General features: G+C 39.3%; 3 protein-coding genes across 5 annotated transcripts in view; 2 read left to right on the top strand and 1 right to left on the bottom strand.

Moving 5' to 3' along the window:
• The window catches only part of n6amt1 (N-6 adenine-specific DNA methyltransferase 1), a 15,162-nt gene extending 3,315 nt beyond the window's left edge, over window positions 1–11,847 (bottom strand). The window contains exons 1-6 of one of the 3 annotated variants that reach the window (XM_044188638.1): window positions 10,060–10,170; window positions 5,614–5,870; window positions 1,952–2,089; window positions 1,757–1,843; window positions 1,528–1,618; window positions 1,348–1,431 (exon numbers count right to left, since the gene is read on the bottom strand). In XM_044188638.1, coding sequence (XP_044044573.1) covers window positions 1,348–1,431; window positions 1,528–1,618; window positions 1,757–1,843; window positions 1,952–2,089; window positions 5,614–5,783 — 570 coding nt within the window. In that variant the 5' untranslated portion in view covers window positions 5,784–5,870; window positions 10,060–10,170. Of the gene's footprint in view, window positions 1–1,347; window positions 1,432–1,527; window positions 1,619–1,756; window positions 1,844–1,951; window positions 2,090–2,895; window positions 3,133–5,613; window positions 5,871–10,059; window positions 10,171–11,776 lie in introns of those variants that run through there. The other 2 variants (XM_044188639.1, XM_044188640.1) reach the window with 2 other exon arrangements.
• LOC122872423 (trace amine-associated receptor 13c-like) lies at window positions 6,286–9,138 on the top strand. Its single transcript, XM_044188637.1, has one exon. It carries the CDS (start codon window positions 6,982–6,984, stop codon window positions 7,966–7,968), a length of 987 nt encoding a protein of 328 aa, XP_044044572.1. The 5' UTR covers window positions 6,286–6,981; the 3' UTR covers window positions 7,969–9,138.
• Window positions 9,669–15,063, top strand: LOC122872422 (stomatin-like protein 2, mitochondrial). The gene is made up of 10 exons (XM_044188636.1): window positions 9,669–9,828; window positions 10,559–10,711; window positions 10,860–10,959; window positions 11,088–11,146; window positions 11,610–11,711; window positions 11,807–11,941; window positions 12,528–12,672; window positions 13,036–13,115; window positions 13,236–13,364; window positions 14,454–15,063. Exons 1-10 carry the CDS (start codon window positions 9,787–9,789, stop codon window positions 14,565–14,567), a joined length of 1,059 nt encoding a protein of 352 aa, XP_044044571.1. The 5' UTR covers window positions 9,669–9,786; the 3' UTR covers window positions 14,568–15,063.
• The last annotated feature ends 1,350 nt before the right edge of the window (window positions 15,064–16,413 follow it).

Consider the following 16,413-nt stretch of genomic DNA (forward strand, 5'->3'; position numbering starts at 1 on the left):
TTACTTTAAAACAGCTTGTGTCCAGCCAGTCCTAAAAAAACCTGGGCTTGATCCCACCCTCCTGGATAACTATCACCCAATCTCCAAACTGCCTTTTATTTCCAAGGTTCTCGAATAAATTGTTTCTAAGCAGCTTCTTGCTGCTGTGGAAAACAATAGTATCTTTGAAAAGTTCCAATCTGGCTTTTGTCAACACCACAGCACTGAGACAGCTCTTCTTAAAGTCACTAATGACCTTTTAATGAATGCAGACGCAGGCATGTGTTCAATTCTTGTGCTGCCTTTGACTCTATTGATCGTGGCATTTTTTTAGATGACTATAGATAGACTGAGGCACTGCACCACACTCCTTATACATGCCTCCCTGTCAAGCCCACTGACCTTAGTTCTCTACCTATCTGACATTAAAAAAAAAAAATTGGATGTCAAATTTTCTTCAGCTCAACTCAAATAAAACTGAAATCCTTGTTATTGGGCCCCAACACATCACTAAACAAATACTGCCATCTACTGGTAACCTATCACAACATATCAAGCCTGTTGCAAGAAATCTTAATCACCTCAGAGACATTGCAAAAATATGATCTATTTTAAATCTTACTGATGCAGAAACTGTTGTACAACTTTTATCTCCTCACGCCTCAATTATTTTAACAGCCTGTTCACTTGTCTTAAAATCAAAAAACTTTGAAACGACTGCAGACTGTACAGAACCAGGACCAAGCGGTACGACCACATCACACCTGTTTTAGCCTCTTTACACTGGCTCCCTGTTGGTTTTAGGATTGATTTTAAGATCTTGTTGATTACTTTTAAGGCTCTTCATGGCCTGGCCCCAGATTATATTTTAGGCCTTGTAATCCCTTATGAACTTTCACGTAGTCTGAGATCTTCGGGCAGGGGTCTTCTGTCTGTTCCTGAGTCCAGGATGAAAACTAAGGGGGACAGAGCTTTTGCCATCAGGGCCCCGAGGCTCTGGAACAACTTGCCCGAAGAAATTAGGTTGTCTGAGTCAGTGTCTTCTTTTCAGTCTCTTCTCAAAACACATTTTTATTGGAAAGCATATCCTGATTTTACCTGAACTGTCTGTTTATTTTATCATTCACTGTGGTATTTTATTTCTCTCTCTGTGAAGCACAATGTACTTTGTTTTGATAAGTGCTCTATAAATAAATTTGTTTTTAAAATGTATTATTTATTTATTTATTAATTAATTAATTAATTAATTAATTAATTAATTAATTAATTAATTATTATTATTATTATTATTATTATTATTATTATTATTATTATTATTATTATGCTCCTGGTCTCTGAACTGAAGATAACCTGCTGTACAGAGCTTACCTCTTCTGAAGGTGTGACCACATAGGGAGGGTTGAAGAGAAGGACATCCACTTTCCCACTTAGGCGGGGCAGAAGACACTCCACCTACAAGGAAAGAGAGGAAAATAGCCTTCAGATGTGCATTTGTCTGCATGTTTCAATTCAAATCCTTGCACACAAAGCATGTGAATAGAATCTCACCAGGGATGTGATGACAGGCTGCAGTGACACATTGTTACAGGAAGCTGTCTTTGCTGTGCACTGTGCTGCTGCAGGATTCACATCAGTACAGCTGAATGAGAAACACATGCATATATTTAAGATTAGAATATGTCCAATGCCTTTTCTCCAAGACGTTTACAACAAGTAAACCCATTTTTCTTAGCTGGACATGGGGGGGGGGGATGTTTTTTCTAAGTGAGACACTCACAGATATAGAGCTGAAGGTCCAACCACTGATGCCAGAAATGCTGACACCACGCCTGAGCCACTGCCCACCTCCAAACACACACATGGGCTAGAAACAGCAGAGAAATACGCAGATTTTAAGATTCAGAAGTCATATCAAGGTGAACGACAGGAAATATGTGACCCAAATAGTTAAAACAGGTGAGCTGTGTCTGACCTCATCAGCTGCAGCCTCTCCGCGTCTTTCTCCAGGGCGTCAATCAAAAGGAAAGAGTCCTCCGCCGGCTCGTAAACATCCCGGAAGTCTCCTCGTCCAGCATGGGAGTAAACTGGTGTAGACATGTTCACTGCACAGCTGCGGGATATCAGTCATTAACATTAACTAACCGCCTGCACGTGCTCCTGGCCCGTCACCATTTAGTAAATAAGTATTGTCGGTAGTTGTATCAGACTTTTATACAGTGTTGTTGTTAAACGCCTGAGTCAGGTTTACTCAAAATACTCCTAATATTCTTCATAAAAGCTGTAAATTAAATCTGTGTAGGTTTGTTACCGTAGCTAGCACATTCACAAACTACTTCCGTGTATACGACCTACGTCACCATGACGTAGTTTAACCCCTTCTCTGGCATTAACACAAATCTCGGATGAAAACGCAATTACATGCAAAAGTCCTGCATTGAAAATATTTCTAATTTAAAGTACATAAATATTTATACGGTGACACTTAAGCTCATCATATAATTTATGTGTAAAATCTGAATATAACCAGTAACTATAGCCATCACATTAATCTATAATAAAAAGTACAATGTTTGAAGGCTGCACTTTGTGAATATTCTTGTTTTCATTATTGATTATTCTGCAGATTATTCTCTCAATTATTAATTTAGTCTGTAAAAAAGTTCCCAGAGCTCAAGGTGACGAGTTCCAGTTGCTTGTTTTGTCCAATCCCCAGTCCAAACCCCAAAGATATTCAACTTCAATCAGCCAAGGAATCACTTAAATTAATTAATCAAAAATCACAATTGTTGCCAATAAATTTTCTTTTTATCGATTAGTCAAATAATCATCATCAACATGTGTTTCAGCTCTGCAGTATTTGTCTTTTGTAACTGTAGCTGAAATGTAATTTTTAATGCTACCAGTAGGGTCCTTTACCATTTGAATAAATGTAATTGATTCAGATTTTTCTTTTGTCCAAGGTATTTGTACGTGTCCACCACCTCCACTTCCACCTTCTCTGCCAGAATGTTAACGGGCTTAACAGCAGTCCTTGTTCTCCTGAAGTCTATGACCATCTCCTTGGTTTTGGTCACATTCTTGTCAATAGTGTCAGTTGCAGGAATAGCTCTGCAAGATGAGCAGTTGAGGGACTTGATAACCTGCCTATCTGGATCTAAGGGCAAAGGATTGAATCTCAGATAAGTGGCTCAGCAAGATAGACTGATGCCTAAAAGTCTGAAGAGAACGGATCAAATCCTGGCTCCCCTGTTTGGAGTGTTGTCCGTGTGTTTCTTGTCAGTGCTGTGATGAGCAACGAGAACAACAAGTTTAAAAAGAACATATCTTCCTGAGGAGTAGCTCAGTATACAAGCAGCTGACATGTTGCAAACTTGCCAAGCTGAGTCTAAGGAGATTTATTTGTGTTTTCTACTTAGTAGTGTGGATAACGAAAGCAACTTACCAGTGTGAGGATTCAAACATATGTTGTGCCTGTACTCTCCATGTTACATATATTTAAAACAAATGTGGTATTAGTCCTAATGTACTCAGGGGAGTGTCACTGTTTATGCAAATGTTGAAGTAGGGATACAATTATGTGTATATTTAATCTTAGTTATGAAAAATAAAAAATTATAAATATTAGCACATCATTTAAGAATTATGTAGCAGAACAGGGGAACTGCCAACCACTAACCCTGATGTCTAACCCCTTACAATGAAATAGTAGTTTGATTGTGAATCATTGACAAATAATTAAGTCTTTTCATGGCGTTTCTAAAAAGAGGAGAATTAAAGATAGTAGTTTTGGTACATTAAAGGACATTAATTAATTACATTAAGCGACCCCCTGTGTCCTGTATGGAAGTAACTGCATTTGTTAATGTTTCTCCACTAATTTATTCAGGTTTGTCCTTTTAATTTGTCACTTGTTTGTCTACAGGTAGGAAGGATGTATTGGTCCAGTAATAAGAGCAAATGCTAATTAAACCAGCCGCCTCACATCCGCAGATGTATCTCAGGTTTGTTCACACCACCAGGTCGCCTTCATGCTCTTTTCAACCTCTCCTATGTTGGCAGCTTTCAAAAATTCACTGAGAGATGAAGGTTCAACCCCACAACCAAAAAACTTCAGTGTAGCTGTCAAACACAGTGAGCCACACAAGCAGATGGTGACCAAGGATTTTCACCAAAGGTTTTCCATCTTCCGCAGTGCGGCTGACTTTAAAAAGTTTGAGATTGCCTATGGATTGAACCCAAAACTTCAACACTTCCAACAACTTCTTATCAGGTTGAGCTACTGAACCAGGCTGAGCAGCGTCCGTGCTTACAGAACATTACAAACTGTAATGTACAAAATACAAGTGTTAGAGTTTTCATAACTGAGATAATACAAATGAAGTTATTGTTTTTTCCTTTATCACAAATATTAATTTTGATGTAGTGTTTAAAAAGTTGGAATAAGCTGTGAAAATTAAACAATCAGCTACAATAACAGGAAGAAATGGCCTGCTGGCTTCATTAAGGCTAATTTAGCCACCAGACCCAGTAATAGTAATGCAAATTGAAATGAGACAAAATAACATTGTGAGCAGATCAGTGACCACTAAATACACCATCAAACTGGAAACACAAGGACAACTAATATTCCTGGCTCATTAATACACATTCAACAACATTAACAAACCATACTGGACTCCAGGCGAATAAATTAACAAAACCGCTGCTGAGCAACAAGTAGCAACAAGTAACTATTAAAGGCAAGTTTATGAAAATAGATTTCCACTTATGCTATAGAAGAACCAATGTTCTTAATCATATTTCCTTTGGCAAGTTGTTAATCACTATAAGTTCACATACTGACTTTGGAACAGTAATTATGAAATATCACAATGTTTCTATTTTGGATTAAAGATTTAAAAAATAAATTAAACATTGTTTTGTACCCAGTGTTTTGTATGTAGGATGTTCATTTTAAGGCCATTTTCCATTAACATAATTAGTCACTTCTATATTACTGTAGGCTAATACATGGTGTAACATCTATCGTGCAGTCAAACACATGCAACTACGCGCATAGACACAGACAGAGTAATACCTCTGAGATCAAATTATAACTCCTCACCCAACAAGCAAAACAGGCAGTGATTATGATTAATGCCTGAGAGGTGCGTCTCATTAGCAGAAGAGCCGGTTCTATAAAGTAACACCTCTAAACCACTGAGGCCCCGGGCCAATCTGAGGTGTTAAAAAAATAAACTGTAATGATGAAAACAGGTAAACAAGTCAAATGGCAACTTTTCATGTACTTGTTCAAACTAAGGAAAAGTCTCTAAAAGTTTTGAAGGTCTGAGCCGTTTTTCTAGTTCATGCAGTCGTCCAGTCTCCCTTCTTAGCTTGTTAGAATCATCGTGTTTCAACTAAAAGGGAGATAAAGCTTAATTTCATTAATCTATCATTCATCTGAGCAGTTCAGAAGATCCTTACTTACCTCTTTGGTGTTGAGGACTACACACATTCTGCGATTTTTGGGGGGGATAACAAATATCTTCTCCACCATAAAACCAACCTTTCCTCAAACTCTCTTCCAGTTCAGCTCCTTCATAAGCACCTCTTGGACATATTTGCTCTGAGCTTCTTTATGATGGAAATTACCTTTTCATATCACAGGTGTAGCCATAGGTGGTGGTCTGATGGTCCTCAGCCTCCAAAGAGATGTAGAGCTCATCTGCCATGTTGCTGGGCTGCAGTAACAGTACGATGAAGGAGGGCCTTGGAGGATGAGGCCCGAAGGCCTGCAACACTTCACACGGCACAGTCAGCATGGCCACCTCCAGAGAGCTGAGGAGTTTGGAGCTCCTTCTGCTGCTTCTCCGGGCAGCTTCTCATCCAGTCTGGGTGTGTTAGGGTGTCTAAAGGTTGGAGTCAATACTTGCTTATTTGCTTTCTTTCTTGCCTAGAGTTAGATGAGTAGATTGACACCATTCTCATGTTTGTACGATAAATATGAAGCTACCACCAGCTGCCGGGTTGGCTTAGCTTAGCATAAAGAATGGGAACAGGGGGAAACAGCTAGCCTGTCTATGTCCAAAGGAAACACAATCCACCTACCAGCACCTCTAGAGCTCACTACACTCAACACTTTATATCTCATCTTTTTTAATCCACACAAAAACCAAAGTGTAAAAACAATAAGTTGTGGTTACGGTAGGCATATTTTGTTACCTTTGTTACCTTTCGAAAGTGCCAAGCTAGCTCTTTCCCACTGTTTCCAGTCTTTGTGCTAAGCTTAGCTAAACAGCTGCTGATGGTAGCTTCATATTTACTATACAGACATGAGAGTGGTATCAATTTGTCCTCTAACTCTTGGCAAGAAAGCAAATAAGCATATTTCGCAAAATGTCTAATTTTATATTTATATTTTAAGGACAACTGTATGTTGCCAGATTCAGTTTGTAAAGTCTGGCTGTTGTAGGCCTATAGCTGTAGGCTTATAGTCTTTTTAGATAGCTCTTAAGTGAGACACCCAAGAGCCTTTATGAATGACTAATTCAAATTTAAAGCTTATTAGACAATATAAAAGCCAATAATAAAGGGTCCTGTTAAACTCTTAAGTTATTTTGGTGAGGATGCTCTGCGAGTTGTCAAACTGGGTTTTAGGAGTCTTCCTGCATGATGAATTGTGATGAATTGAAGTGCTAGAGCTCCACAGGACTATATATTATTTATTAAATATTAATAAAGTCACTGCTTAAACTTTATAAAAAATGTCTTATTTGAAAGCTGTACATGGAAACAGTGTATGAATAAAAACTAAAGATGAATGTGAAAAGATAATGGCGGGAGATAAAATGGAGAGGGAGTGATGAAGTTGGAGATTAAGATGATGAGGGACAGAAATGACATCATCTCCTACAGTTCTTGGAAAGATGGGAGGGTGATGTTAAGAGGAAGATAAATGAGAGGCAAGAGAGTGTACCCACTTCTCTTGCCCCCTCCTCATCCCTGTGTCTCTCCTTCCCGATGGACAACACTGGGGGCCCTCGGCTCTGTTTCCCCTACCTTAACTCCTCCTGCAGGCGGCTGCTGCGACCACACTCTGAGTCTGCACTGCTCTACACACTGCTGGCTTTCATCTCTCTGCTCACTGTGACACTCAACCTGCTCGTCATTATCGCCATCTCCCACTTCAGGCAGCTCCACACCCCGACCAACACCCTGCTCCTGTCTCTGGCTGTGTGTGACCTGGTGGTGGGGCTGCTGGTGATGCCCATCGAAGGCCTGCGCTACATAGAGACGTGCTGGCTGCTGGGGAGTCTGATGTGTGCTCTGACTCCTTATATTTCTTACTGTCTGCTCTCTGCCTCTTTGGGCAACATGGTGCTCATATCCATAGACCGTTATCTGGCTATCTGTGACCCACTGCTGTATTCCTCTAAGATCACCCAGAACAGAGTTAAAATTATAATCTGTTTATTATGGGCCTGTTCTCTTGTCTACAATGGTTGTGTTCTGATGGGACACTTAATGTGGCAGAACAGGTTCAGCTCCTGCCATGGGGAGTGTGTGGTGATCATCAGCCGCATCCCAAGCACACTAGATCTCTTCTTCTCATTTGTCGGGCCCTGTGCTGTCATGGTTATTCTCTATATGAGGGTGTTTGTGGTTGTTGTTTCTCAGGTGCGTGTCATTCGGTTGCAGACTGCTGCTACCACTGTCACTGCAGCTCCAACCGCTAAAAAATCAGAGAGGAAGGCAGCCAGAACTCTTGGGATTGTGATAGCTGTGTTTCTAATGTGCTACTGCCCATATTACTATCCCACTCTCTTAGGTGAGGACACCTCCACTAGCTTGTCCTATTATGCCATTTTGTCTTGGATAATGCTGACGAACTCCTGTGCGAACCCTCTGATTTATGCCCTGTTCTACCCCTGGTTTAGAAAAGCTATCAAACTCATCTTCACACTTGCAATACTGCAGCCTCACTCCCGGGAGGTCAAGATCCTGTAGACAGAGCCGAAATTATCTGTGTTTGATGAAACATGCTGTCTGTATCACCTGTGCATGTGTGTGTGTTTTCTGGCCGGCCTCACTTTGAATTCAGCACGTAATGAGTAGCCCTCGACACCCTCCACAGTGGTTTCAGCTGCAGACTCTCTCATTTTGTCTCACACTCTGCAGCAAAACATTTATTACCCATAAGATGAATAAAAAATATTAAGTATAACTTAACACTGTGTTGCAGTTATAAAGAGAGTTACTGGCTACTGAGGGAGGCTGATAGAAGGTAAAGAAACTAAACTCAGTCGAATAATGTACAACTATTTGCTCAGCCTGCATAATACAGGTGTATATGTGTTGCCATGGGTCTTGCAGGTTAAGCAGATACTGGATAACTGTGTTTTGAAGAATGTCCTTCCTTTGTTTAAGTATAATTTGTTGTACTTTAGCCATGCCATGTGCTATTGTTTTGTTATTATTGTATGTTCTGTTTGTGCTTCATACCATGTGATCGTGGTCTTGAGTCACATAAAATAAAACATTTTAAAAAGTATATTATTAAGTGTAGAAATGACAAGAATTTTCTATAATTTAGAGAAGCACATTTTCATCATTTAGGACTTAAAAGCTCTGGCAAGATCTCAATTCCACTGCATTTCATCTCTGTACTGTAATGTAAAAATACGTTGCTTTTGTCTTTACTTGACTGTCATAAACACCAAGAAACCCCCCAAAATGAATACATAATGTGATGAGGCTTAGTACTTGAATACTTTTGGCTTATGCATGTAGAAATGAATTATTACTCACTGGATATAACACAGAAGTAATACTGTATGGGTTTACTGCTGAATGACAAGAAAGCTATATGCATATCTTATCAGTGCTTTATAAATAATGCATGCTAACTGACCGTGACTTTGTTAATTTCTCTACTTTCTCGTGATCCTTAGCTGGTTTTATATTCAACATAATCTCCACTAAAAGATTTAAAGTCAGTATGGTTTATTGTCTTTTTATAAAACCACTATTGCTGTGATCTAACATAACTTTTATGACCTGCTTCTCTTTAAAGCTGTGCTTAAAAACATCAGTGTGCTGATTTAATTCTCACAATTTATTTCCTGTAACATTAACAATGCTGTTAAATTTAAAATAAATAAAAGCCTGCTATTTTCACTTTCTGTCATGCTGCAAATGTGTTTAACATTTAAATTACTGCCATGCAAAAACTGACTGCAATATTGCTAAACACTGCTTTTGTGTATTATTCTGAATTTTGCCTTTTAATCCACAGGCTTACCTGTAAGGCAGGCTTTCTCATGTGTCTATGCAAATGATAATGGTTGGGGAAATGGTTATTAAATGTCATTTAAAATGGCAAAATATGAATAGGCAGAACTTTATAAAAACACTCTCCCTTCATTTAGACCTAAATATTACTGATTTGCCTTTAAGCAAAGCATTTAACCTCCAGTGGAAATCAGTATGCGGCTGTTTTTAAGAGCAATACTACAATACTAATAATAATACAATGTCAGATATTTGCTGGGTATAAATCTGTAAAGGAAAATAATTGTCATCATAGTAAAGTCTTGTAAACAGTATCACTATCTGTCCACTAGCCTGTCCTTGATAGCATAGGAAGGCACTGGGACACTTAGCTGCAGCGCTGTCATCCGAAGCAGTAGGGGGCGGTGTTGCACAGTAATATTTGATGGCTAACGCCGTTGAAAGCCGGAGCAATAGAGAAAGCGTATCCAGGAAATACATGACTCTTTACACCTCTAAATGTCTGTATAACATTTAAGTACTTGTCTTTAAATCATGTTACGGACATTGTGTCGGGCCGGCGGCGCAGTTTTTAAGGTAAAATACCCTGTTTAACAGGCACTAATAAACAACTTTCCGTGCTAGCTAGTTGAAAGACAGGTCGGCTAACTAGTTGCTTGCTAACTTTAGACGGTGAAGTAACATTAGTAACATAAGTTATATTAGTCAGTTATTTTAACTGGCAGCACCTGACATTTAAGTTTCTTATATGTGCATTTATATCAGTAAACTTAGCGAATTCTCCATAACATATCCCAGCAACGTTACCTGCGGTAAACAGCGGCAAGCTAGCGGTTCTTGTTCTTGTCAAACTGGCCTGTCATCACTGGTTGTAATGTTGGCCCATACCTCGTAATCACCGCAAGACAGGTGTGAACAGGTGTGACAATATTTACAGATATAATTTATTATAATGGTCACATATCCTAAATATAAATAGTGTTGTGTCTAAACCTTTTTAAAATGTTTGTACTGTACTAGTAGGTAAGTTATTGTAATGGATAAAATAAATACATTTTAGCTCCAGCACTAGCCATGCATTTACATGAATGACGGGATGACGCCGTTTATAGATACTAGATAGATACTAGATGTTTCCTGTTTCCCAGTGTGTTGTGGAAGTTTTCCACACACTTTCAGTCTAAAGTACTTGGACACTGTTACCAAAAACATTACACAAGTAACAGAGATACCAAAGGTGTGGGTATAATTGGGAAAGCTCAACTGATTTGTAAGGTACATCACTATATGTCTCCTGTCTCTGCAGGACTCCCAGCGGACTGTGCCCAGACTGTGGGTGACTCCAGCCCAGCAACGATGGGCCTCCCGCTTACCCATGAACACTGTGGTCCTGTTTGTGCCACAGCAGGAGGCCTGGGTGGTCCAGAGGATGGGTCGCTTTCACCGGATCTTAAAGCCGGTAATTCTTTTCAACCAAGGGTTCAACGACATTGTGTAAGAGGAGGCAAATCTCTCTCTGTGGCCACAATTCATCTATGTAAAGGTATAATTTAATGGAGCACTAACGCTTCATCATTTAACCCACTTGTTTTGTCCTCTCCTTATAGGGACTGAACTTCCTCATTCCCATACTTGACCAAATTCGTTATGTGCAAAGCCTTAAAGAGATTGTTATTGACATCCCTGAACAGTCAGCTGTGTCTCTAGGTAAGTTGTTTTGTATTGCATTTTTGGAAAAAGTCAAGGCAACTAATGACAAACAATTGTGTTTATTATTGGTTTAATTAACCATCTTCATGGCTGAATGAACTGATATTTTCTTGGTCTTTCCACAGATAACGTGACCCTGCAAATTGATGGAGTTCTTTTCCTGAGAATCTTAGATCCTTTTAAGGTATGTTGATAAGAAGTAGCGATGAAATACTAAAAAATACTAGCACGCCATTCTGTTATCAGTACCTGGTTGGCTATGCCAGGGATAATTTACAGTGAGGGTATAACCTATGCTTCACCTAAGAGTTAGAGTAATCACTAACTCACTGTACTTTTTCCCACATATCATATGGCTGGCTGACAAAAAAAAATTATGTTTAAATCAAAACATTTATTTAAATTACTTTTTTATAGTAACAAACCTTTCCAACAGGACTCTAAAAACACATCATAAACAAATCAAAGTGACTTATACTAACTGCTGTGCATGGCTAATAGTCTTCCCTGTTTGTAAAAATCTGTTATATGAACACAGGTATGTAGTAATCAAGGAGCTCTGTGTTTTTGCCAGCAGGTGGCGCCAGTTAGTTTGATTATTCATGAAATGATACACATAAAGGCTAATCAGTTGTGTCTCTCTCCAGGCTAGTTATGGTGTAGAGGATCCAGAATATGCTGTGACTCAGCTTGCACAAACCACAATGCGTTCAGAACTGGGCAAACTCACCATGGATAAAGTATTCAGGGTAAGAAACATCTGCACTGCTTGGCGTGTATTACATTGTAGTAGAATAATGATACAGGTAAGTACCTTAAACCTGCTGCCTCTCTGGTTTTCAAGGAAAGGGAGTCCCTTAATTCCAACATCGTCCACTCCATCAATCAGGCGTCAGACGAGTGGGGAATCCGCTGCCTGCGGTATGAAATCAAAGATATACAACTTCCACCTCGTGTTAAAGAATCAATGCAGATGCAGGTAAGACACACAAAAAAAAAAAAAAAAAAAACTGTCATTTCAATACCCTGAACTGTTTTAAGAAGACATTTAGAATCAAGCTTGCAGTCAGAATTTGCAGAAATCACAGAACATTATTAGTAATATCACCCGGACTGCTTTCTTCCACCTTCGCAATATTTCCAGACTCCGCCCATCCCTGTCTCAATCTAGCACTGAAGTCAGTCTTCGCTGTTTTCTGTACGAGTTTGTTTTTTTTTATGCATTGTAAGGCGACCTTGTTTTGAAAGGCACCCACACAAAAAATGAATTATTATAATTACTGTAAACCCACATTTTTTGTTATCTAACTTTCTTGTCATCCCTACAATTCAGGACTACTGCATTTAGTAATATTATTTGCAGTACCTTTTTGTTTTCAGGTAACTTAAGTAGTATTATATACACTTTAGAACTTTTAAGTACAGTGCTAAAAAGTTACTACACTAGAGAGTTCCTTGAGGTCATGAAAATTGTTGCACCCAACCACTGGGTGATTTTGGGATTATTTTGTTTCCTTGGAGGAGAAATATTTGACATCCTTCTTTGTTTTTTGTTTCCTGTGTAGGTGGAGGCTGAGCGCAGGAAGAGAGCCACAGTGCTGGAGTCTGAGGGGACACGGGAAGCGGCCATCAACGTTGCAGAGGGTTGCAAGCAAGCCCAAATCCTCGCTTCAGAGGGACAGAAGGCCGAGCAGATAAACAAAGCAGCTGGTTGGTGCATTTTACTTTTGACTTAAAGAAACAACTGTTTAACTGGGATTTTCCATTGTCTCAGTACATGCACGAATCATGTGATCACGTATGTAATTGAAGGTCTTGTTAACGTAGGATGTAGACCATAGGCCGTCATTACACTAAATCCACAAAGCATTTAATTACGTGCGTGCAGACTGTGTTACAACACTACACAAGGATCTCACGACTCAGACTTTAAACATGGTAACTGACAATTCGCAATTTGAGTAGAAGTGAATCAAGAGGAATTTTGAATAAGGAGATTTAAAGCCTCCAATATACTGTAAATCCAAAACAAATCTACTTTTGTTGTAATCTGACATGCTCTGTTGTCTCTAGGTGAGGCCCAAGCTGTGTTAGCCAAAGCAGAGGCCAAATCCAAGGCCATTTATCTGCTGTCAGCGGCTCTGACTGAAGAGGTATAAAGTAGATTTTACGGCTTCATTTGTCATTAAAGGATTAGAAATGATCCTGTGTTATTTGGAAATGTTATGCCCTGTATTTTACAGTAACCAGAATTTTGGTTGTGTTCTTCACAGAACGGAAGTGCTGCAGCCTCGCTGAGTGTTGCCGAACAGTACGTGTCTGCTTTCTCCAACCTTGCCAAAGAGTCCAACACTTTGCTCCTGCCCTCCAACGCTGGTGACGTCAGTGGAATGGTCACACAGGTAAGCTGTTTTCTGCCCACTAATAAGCTTTGGGACTTACTCTAAAGATGAATTTGTTCACAAATTATATTACAAATCTTGGAATTAGGGTCATTGTTTGGTATTTGTTTGTTTTTGGTCAAAGGAATATTTCGACATTTTGGGAAATTTTCTTAATCGCTTTCTTGCCGAGAGTTAGATTCAGCACATAACCCCCTTAAAACCACACGTGTCATTTTTACACTTTGTGTTTTTGTACGGATTAACTAACAAGATGTTAACTAGTGAGCTTTAGAGATGCTGATATGCTGATTTTTGTTACCTTCTAACAGAGCCTGGCTAGCTGTATCCTACTGTTTCTAGCCTTTATGCTAAGCTAAGCTAACTTCATCCCAGTTGTAGATTCATATTTAACAGATATATGAGAGTGGTATCACTCGTCTCATCTAACTCTCAGTGAGAAGCTGAATAAACGCATTTCCTTTAAGTCGTGGAAAAATAACAAATATTTCTAAATACAAGGTTTTGCGTTTCTGAAGAAGTAGTTTTTCATTTTTAGTATTGAAATCAATTGTAAAGTTGTCTTGGTGATGTGATTTAAAAATGATATTTCTTTCTCTTTACAAGAGCTTCTTTTAATACAGTTATATTATGACCATGTTACATATATAATATTTACAAACTTTATATCAGGACTCCTCAAACAGTTCTGGTAATTTAACCATTGTTGTAAAACATTGCATAAGGATTATTAAATTGCAAGTAACCATAGCAACAGTTGTTGAAATTATGTTTCACACTACAATACCGTGACAGTAACACAAGCTGTGGGTTAAACTGACTACAAACAAACTTTTAAAAATGGAGGATGCTTGAAACTCAGCCTAGCTTTTTTTTCTCTATGGTAAGTTGTCATAGCATACGCACTCTCAGATGTTCTGAAATAGAAAATGGAAATAAAAAAGGACTAAACAGAGGAAACACCATGGTGCTTTGCATTGCATTGTTCTTCTCCATTATTTTCTTATATCAAGACACCTCATCATGAAATATCACTTCCATAAAGATTGCTATATGTTGGTAACACTTTTCATCCTGTTCTGCCCTCAGGCCATGACCATTTACAGCACGCTGGCCAAACCGAGGCCAAACATTAAGAGCATAAAGATCAAGACAGAGGAACCCAGTGAAGAGCCTCCAGTCCAGTCAACATCAGCTCAGTAGCTACTGCTCTGAACTGCAGCGGAAAAAAGAGGAAGCAGTTTTCCACAGTTATGGGGTACAATGGCACTGCTGTGTGGACTGTCTGGTGCAAAGGGCACTCGATCTACTGCTGGGCACAGGATGTCAAGGCAGAGGAGCAGCACTTGATAAACAGAGACGATGCCGAGCAAGGACAGCTAGGAAAAGAGAGAAACTGAGCCACAATTTATGTTACTTGTGTTGTTCAGGTGTTGTATGTAAACTAAACCCACTGCTGTGGAATGGATGTGTGATGGGACATTTCAGGTCTGTTGTCACCAAGTCTGGTTGGTCGTGGTTGAAATATAATAAGAATATATTTTCCAAAGCAGTTGTATGTAATTTTTTATTTTCTATAATATAGTTCAAAACCTTAAAGCACTTGGTTAAGAAAATAGCATTTTAAGAGCCTGTAGTTTTTAGGAAGATACAGTATAAAATAATTTATTATAAATAAATTCATTTATTTGGGTGTTGATGTTGGGCTAATGACTGGATAAGGGAAATATGGACACTAAGAAAATAGAAAAATTAAGTTTGTTTCAGAGAGCAATAACACATTTCTGTTATTACCATTGCAAAGGTATGGTTTCTCCACTGAAGAAGCATTTGTATTACATCACAGAGATAAGAGCTGTTCTCACTTTCCGGTTCAGACGTTGTAGTTGGTGTTGGTGAGTCGTTCAAATGGATTTATTCAGAAATGGTTTCCAAAGTCCATAAATGCACTGCTAACCATGACAATCTTGTTATAATTAGTGCACCTGTATAGTTCCCTCGCTTGAGTAATTTCAAGTTTAGCAATTTTGTACAGCTCGTGATGATTTATCACAAACATTTTATTCTATCAGTTATTCTGCTGTGTAAAATCTGATATAGGCCACATGAGAGCAGCCAGTCTCAGTTACATTAACTTGATTTTGAGCAGGTTCACAAAATCACAGTTAACAACAGAGCAACTTATTCTAGATTTTTTCAAATCTTTCTGTTAGGACTTGATTCCATTTTTTATACTGATACTTTATCAAATAGAATTTTTATATATATATATATATGTATATGTATATATGTATGAGGGATGATATAATTTATGATATAAGAGGGAAGGTAATCCACACAGAAGGGGTCTCACTCCCAGAAGGAACAATAGCAGACATTGAGGATGGCTACAAGTACCTTGGAATACCACAGGGAAATGGCAACCTCGAAGAGGTAACAAGGAAAACAGCAACTGCCAAATACCTCCAACGAGTAAGGCAAGTCCTAAGAAGTCAGCTCAATGGCAAGAACAAGGCCCAGGCAATAAACAGCTACGCCCTGCCAGTGATCAGATACCCTGCAGGAATAATAAGGTGGCCAAAGGAAGAGATACAGACCACAGACGTTAAGACACGAAAGCTCCTCACCATGCATGGAGGGTTCCATCCCAAATCCAGCACCCTGAGACTGTACGCTAGCCGTAAGGAAGGCGGCCGTGGACTAGTGAGTGTGAGAGCCACTATCCAGGATGAAACATCCAAGATCCACAAGTACATCAAAGATAAGGCCCCAACAGATGACGTGCTCAGTGAATGTCTCAGGCAATGGGGAACAGAGGAAGAGGTGCTGGAGGAGGGACCATCATGGGTGGACAAACCCCTACATGGGATGTACCACCGGAACATAACTGAAGTGGCTAATATCAAGAAGTCCTACCAATGGCTAGAGCGGGCCGGACTGAAGGACAGCACAGAGGCACTCATCATGGCTGCACAGGAGCAGGCCCTGAGCACCAGAGCAATAGAGGCCCAGATCTACCACACCAGACAAGACCCAAGGTGTAGGCTGT

This window comes from Siniperca chuatsi, linkage group LG24 (assembly GCF_020085105.1).
Source record: "Siniperca chuatsi isolate FFG_IHB_CAS linkage group LG24, ASM2008510v1, whole genome shotgun sequence".
Lineage (NCBI taxonomy): Eukaryota > Metazoa > Chordata > Actinopteri > Centrarchiformes > Sinipercidae > Siniperca > Siniperca chuatsi.